This window comes from Saccostrea cucullata, unplaced genomic scaffold (genome assembly GCF_032062105.1).
Source record: "Saccostrea cucullata isolate Sc308-1 unplaced genomic scaffold, CSIRO_AGI_Scuc_v1 ctg17410, whole genome shotgun sequence".
NCBI classification, from domain to species: Eukaryota; Metazoa; Mollusca; class Bivalvia; order Ostreida; family Ostreidae; genus Saccostrea; species Saccostrea cuccullata.
Genome location: NW_026939906.1, coordinates 1 through 7,076, shown reverse-complemented (window position 1 = coordinate 7,076; position 7,076 = coordinate 1). Strand labels below are relative to the sequence as shown.

At 34.0% G+C, this 7,076-nt stretch overlaps 1 protein-coding gene across 1 annotated transcript; it reads left to right on the top strand.

Annotated features, from left to right (window-relative positions):
• Positions 1-450: 450 nt before the first annotated feature.
• On the top strand, positions 451-1,442 carry LOC134254267 (uncharacterized; the record flags this gene model as incomplete). Its single annotated transcript, XM_062736809.1, has 2 exons — positions 451-527; positions 621-1,442. Coding segments are annotated over 2 exons (750 nt in total), but the record flags the coding sequence as incomplete, so codon positions are not given.
• Between the last annotated feature and the right edge of the window lie 5,634 nt (positions 1,443-7,076).

Here is a 7,076-nt window from a genome sequence, read left to right as displayed (position 1 = left end):
ACTTTTCTTGGCGGTGGACAATATTACGATTTGTTTTAGAAGGAATGTGGGCATTTTGTAGCTGGGGACATAATATTACGATTTGTCGGGAAGAAGCGGACATAGTGTGACGATTTTTCTGAAAATGAGGCGGACATTTCGTGACGGCGGACATAGTGTGACGAACAACAGATCAAAAAAGGCTTTATTGCTAGAATTAATCATTGGGAACTAGTTTTTTGCTCGGTAAATCCCGAAATAAAGTCATCACAAATAAAAGTTGGTTTACAGTAATTTGAGATATTGGTATTTGAGAACCGAAGTTTTACTGTGCATTGAAGACAGAGTTGATGTCCTTCAACATTATTCTCTATCCTTCATTTCCAGTAATATCTTATTTTTTATTGCAGCATTATATTAAAAAAAACTCTATGATTTTTTTTTCGGAACTGGTACACATTTATTTTTCAGGTGCATGACAGAGCCATTTCATTTTTCTATGATCTTTGCAAAGAATTGGTCAATGAAAAATCGATTACAAAAAATGAGTAAGTTAACAATAGAATTATCTACAAAATTCTAAGTAGCTACAATGATACAGAGTTAATGTAATTAATAAAAATGATTATGTTTTGTTTCAGGAAACGAAGCCACTCTGCGAGTGAGTCATCAGTATCTTCTAGTCAAAGAGCAGGTAATGATAAACCATTCAAGTCTATAAAAACTGTCTCCCCCATTAAATTTCACAGGAGAACGACGGAGATTGGAGAAATTATAATGCCAAGTACAGTTACGGTAGACAGTATAAATATAGTGACAAGGGCAGATAACTCTAGGACACTAGAAGAAAATGATGAAGAATTTATTGTTTTTCAAGATGATCCTACTGATTCTGGAAGTTCTGTAAAACTGAATAAGTGTGATAAATCGAAAGATCAACTTTCAACAAAATCTCAGTCGGACAAGAAACATAATGGTTATTCTGCAATGTTACCTCAGAATGGGAGGCCTTTAAAAGATTTTCTTATTGATTCTGAAAGTCTGGGGGACTGGCCTACTGCAGCAGATGTTCTCATAGTCAGCCATGGCGGCCTTATCAAAGAACTGGTCAAGTTCTTTATTGATAAACTGAACTGTAAACTTCCAGGAGATAACAGGAATGGACTGCGAATCTGTCATAACTGCAGCGTTTCCAAATTTCTTGTGTCTGTTCCGAATGAGAATCGTTCTGACCATAGAGTCATTTGTTTATTTTCAAATAGCAAGGAACACTTGCAGGGTCTGGGCATTGAGTTTGCTGAAGGGAAATACTGAAAATTACTAATTTCCACCCCCCCCCCCCCCCGACACCATATTTGAATTTTGTCCAGAATATTCCAGTCAAGGGCATGAATTGTAACAATCTTAAATCTATTTTCTATGGAATTTTATATAAGTTTTGATAAATTTAAACAGAATCTTGATGCATCTTTTTTTCCATTATCTTAAAAGAGATATGCTTGCTGGTACCGTTCAGTAAAGCCAGAAAAAGTCTGGAGCACCCATGTTGTATTCAGATTCCATCGTCTACAACTGATATATCCTAGTTGTTTTCAGTCATCTCCTGGTGGAGTAGTAGTAGTAGTAGTAGTAGTAGTAGTTGTTGTTGTTGTGGTGGTGGTTGTAGTTGGCATTGTAGGGTCAACTGAAAGAAAATGTACAGAAAAAAAGTCAATTGAAAGTCAACAGCAAAACGAAACGTACATACAGTAGGTAATATGTGCATATCAATCTAATGTTTTATAGAAATTGTATAAGAAAAACTGCACCTAACATACCAGTAGTTTTATTTTTCAAGTATGCTTAAAATCTTTAAATTCTATTGCCCTGTATTTTAAAGCCTATTTACTATTTAGTTGTACTTTAACTCTCATTTTCTAACTTAAGAAAAACAGATACCTATGGCAAAATGTCTTGGCTAGATTTACATGTGGTTCAAATTTTACATATTAAGAGCACTCTCTACACTTGACTTCAATCAAACTTTTACATAATGCCACGTAAAGCCTTCAATTATGTCCTTGCTTTCATGCACCCCATATACAATTATTCCCCCTAAACATGTATATCCAAGGAAAATCGAGTTATTTTGAAATTCTGAGAAGTAGGAGAAGCCTATTCAATGTTCAGAGGGTGCTTTGTCAGGATGATATTTTGACCATTTATACTATAAACAAGAACCATCTACAGTAAAACTCATTTGGTATGAAATCGAATATTGCGAAATTCACTGATGTTATCTAGGATCCCGAGCTATTTTAATTTAACAAATTCCTTCTATGGATATAACGAACTGCGGATACAACGAAATAATTTCATAGATGACTTCGTCATAACCGAGTTTTACGGTTACCGTATATTGGTCGCAAACTTACCGTACACTGTTATGTCGCTGCTGCCTGTGAAGATGTCCAGATTTGTAAAATGTCGGTTTAACTGGAAACACTCACGAGACCTGCCATTGTAAAAGATAACCTTGCAGTCTATACTGGAACACTGGGACAAACAGTCCAGGAGACTTCCCACATCCTTTGGAGCACTGAGTTCGCCGCTGACCAGTAGGCTGTTTTCCTTCTCTGGGAACTGTTGAAAATTGTGCACCTCTGTCATACACTTAATGTAATCTGTAGTAAAAGAAGTCCATAAGTTATTGTTTTATGGAATTTTTATTTTTTTCATTCCCATTTTCATTTCCTTTCCAAAACCAAAAAAGGTAAATCAGCTTTTATGTAGAGGACATTCAATTTTTCTTACGAATTAAGGAATGCCATCATGAAGAAAATTATGGTGACAAATAATGTGAATAAAAGCGGTTTTTATGAAAATTAATGACCCACTCTTTTTTTTAGCTCACCTGAGCCGAAGGCTCAAGTAAGCTTTTCTGATCACATTTTGTCCGTCGTCCGTCCGTCCGTCTCTCTGTCCGTCTGTAAACTTTTCACATTTTCGACTTCTTCTCAAGAACCACTGGGCCAATTTTTACCAAACTTGGTACAAAGCATCCTTGGGTGAAGGGGAATTTAAATTGTTAAAATGAAGGGACATATCCCCTCGCAAGGGGAGATTTCTATTTTCAAAAGACAAAAATAGGGTTGGGTCATTAAAAAATCTTCTCAAGAACCACTGGGCCAGTAAAGCTGAAACCTATGTGGAAGCATCCTGGGGTAGTGTAGATTCTAAATTGTTCAAATCATGACCCCCGGGGGAAGGGCACTATTGCTAAGGAACAGTTTTGAATGTAGGTAACCAGACCAGTTCGTAGTTGGACACAATTGGTTACAATGGACGGTCAAGGTTTCACGTGGGAGTATAAAGGTAACTCTTTCTTTTAGAGAAGATAGCATCACAACAGAATTTTTTTTTAAGTCTTTAGAACGACAAAACCATGATTGGTCATAAAAGTATTCATTTAAATGGAAGCATCCTTAGGTATACATAGTGAAGATACAGATTTGTTCATATCATGATTCCAAGGTTATGCAAGCATCTTTATTTAGCATAACCCATCCCCCTTTTAGGTTGTTGTTCGGGTGAGTGCTTTGGCCCATGGGTCTCTTGTTCATAATTTAACAAATTTTCTACATGAGTGGGTCTTCATTCCCTTTTTATTATTGAAAAAAAAATATCCTGCATATATTTTTGGAATTGGGGACATAAATTGATAAAAAAAAATACAATGTAAAAACATCTCTAATCCTCTATATACTTAATTGAATACAGTGTACGATTTTTATGTACGATTTGTATGCATCTGAAGCTTCAGGCAATCTATGGGCCCTTTTTGCCGATTGATCTCCTTTGGTAGTTTCATGTATACATTCTGTACCATATACTGTATAGAAGACGAGAGTGTGCTGGAGCACTACACTTAGTATATATTTAAGGTCAGACGAGACGTTCCTCAAAATATGTTTGATATACCGGTATCTTCGTAATGTATAAAAAATATTCAAAATTTTAATAACATTCTGATTTCTAAACCAGTTTCTAAACGTTTTTAAAAAATCCAAACATTTAAACATTTGAAATTGGAAAATTATTTTTCTTACCCCAAAGGATTATATAAAAACTACCCCTGGTATCTTTCAGAAATGCCTGGTAAGTTACCTCAATATTTTGTGAGTAAACATGTTTAAGTAGCAATACTTACAATGACAAACTCTTAGGAAAATTTATCTATTATTAAGGAACGTCTACATCTGTCCTTAATTCATGCGCGGATCTAGAGGGGGGGTCGGGGGAGTCAGACACCCACCCCCTGGAATTTACCAGTAAAAAAATGTATATACTAAAACAAGAAAATAGTGGTTCCCATAGACCCCTTGGAAAACGCAGACCCCCCTGGTAAACGCGAATATGTTGTGAAATGGGTATGATAAGTGTGATAAGAGAAAGATTTGAGGCAATAGAAGTCACCCATATTCCCCCCCCCCCCCCCCCTTTTTTTTTTTTTTTTTTTTTTTTTTTTGTCAAGAAATTTCTGGGATTGGATTTTTTTTTTGACTGAGGTGGACCCCCCCCCCCCTGGAAAAAATTTCTGGATCCGCGGCTGCCTTAATTAAACTTCTAAATTGAAATTACAACTTGCCGTTATAGATCTACGCAATCTATCTAACTTGCCAATTAAGGGATACAATCTAATATGTTATTCCCTTTGAACGTTGGATAAATTTTTTTTATCTTTAATGATTTCACATTAATGTACAAACTTATTTATATATCTGTGAGATTGTTAATTTTATGTGAATGACTTAATGTAAAGTTCGATTTAAATTTCCTTTTGATCATCATACAATTTAATGAACTACGCAATTTCTATCTTATGGAAATAACGAACAGTATTCATATCTTAAACAAATATACAAAATAAGAGCAGAGCAAACACGGACCTCCGAAACATCAGAGGTGGGATTTATCATCCCTTAATGACAGAAATAATGGAAACTTTCACAGCATTAATGTACAAACTTATTAAATTTATATATCTGTGAGATTGTTAATTTTATGTGAATGACTTAATGTAAAGTTCGTATGTAAATTTCCTTTTGATCATCATACAATTTAATGAACTACAATATATGGTCGTATTTCTATACTAACAAATCTTTCAACAGTTTAGAGTTACAATATATGGTCGCTGACATACTTTTACTAACGACCGACTCTTTGTCAGATTTGGTTTGTGCAAATTCATATCAGGCCTATAAAATGGATACACATCCCCCCACTACCCCACCTCGATATATGCTACATACGTGCAATAAAGCATGTACATGTGTGTAGATGTACATGTATATGTATGTACAGTGAATTAGATTATGATTCCAACTTTAAAAAGAAAATCTCATGTCATGAAAATGAACTTGATAATCTTCTAAATATAATATACATAGTATTATACATTTATTGACTGAATTCGAGGGCAACATGTGTTTTAAAACGTATTTTGTCCCAGAACTCTGTCAATACTAGTAAATTTATTGTTATACCTTTCATTTTATTTTATTTTATTGAGATACATGTATTTTGTACTGTATTCCGTGATGGGAAATTAGGTCTATCACTGTTTAACACCAACGAATGAAAATGACATTAAGCTCCGCCCATTCTGTGACGTAAGCGGTCCAACATCTCTCCGAGCAGTCCAACATCGATTTTTTTATGCCCGCTCAGTAAAACATTAAAAAAGTTAGACTTTTTTTTCGTATAGATTTATATAGGAACAATTTTTTAAAGGTATAACAATTAAAGTTTTTTTTACTACATTTAATTATCAGTACAAAGTATATACAGTGTACAATATTATAAAAATTCTGAATTTACTAAACATTCATCGATCCAAATATATACCAGTAATCATAAGCGGATTTAGAGAGAGAGTCAGCCCTTTCCTTGGAGTTTTCAGAGTTGTCAAATTCATATGTAAAAGAAACGAATAAAATAACATTGAACCTATATATCCAAGCAAACATGAACCTCTTAAAGACGGCAAGGGAAGTCACTGTCAGACGAAAATTAAGTTTAAAAAGTGTCGCCCAGCCCCCTTTTCAATTTCACCTAACCATCCAACACAATATCGTTTTTAGAATTTGGCAAGGTATTTATCTCTTTCTTCTTTTTTTCATTTTGCATACAGCATGAAAAGATTTCTTAGTTTGACATACACAGTCTTTGTAGAACCCCTTCCCGCCCCTGAAAAATTCCTACATCTGCTCCTTGGTGATGTCTTTTTGTATTGGGGGTGTTGTGATTAAACATCTGCAATAAATGTATAAAGCTACATTTTAAACAAATTTATATTGATTTTTCTGATCAAAAAAAAATCAAATTTATTATCTCTGAATTTAATGAAGATTAGTTTTTCGAACATTGATTGATTCCACTATTACAAGAGTTTATAGGAATCGATATCCTTATTTTTTAGCCTCGTAACGAAGCGGAAATGTGTTTGTTTCTCATGCGATTGGAATTGATTTGATTTGCGCAGAGTTAATCGGGGGCTTTTTTCGCGAGGACAAAACCATAATAGATCTATACAATATCCAAACTGGAAGATGTCAAGTCTTAAAGACGTACAACACACTGGGGGAGATAACTCTTGCGATTTCAATTGAACGTTTGACGTGACGTCAAATTTAACGTCAAAAATAAAGCGTCAAAACGACGAGTAAAACAATACCGATGTATATCAATCATGAAAGAAAATTGGGATATGGGGCTTGGCTTTGATTGCGCGTACCATACTCAATCAATAAGTATTTTTTAATTAACCCGATTAAACTCCGTAAAAAGCAAGACATAAAATACCATCCCTTAATGTTTATTTCATTTCATTTCATATACAATAAATTGTATTTTAGATCAAAGCGCAGCATTTTTTTTTATTCTGAAAATTTTATTTTATATTGCCGAAATTCTCATTATGTACAATTGGCTAATTTAAAATTCCGATTAATGATCTTCATTACAATTTGTGCATTTACGATATAAATATTGTTTTTCTTCTTTAATTAAATAAAACAACAATAAATAAACAAAAAACTTTTTACAATGTAAAA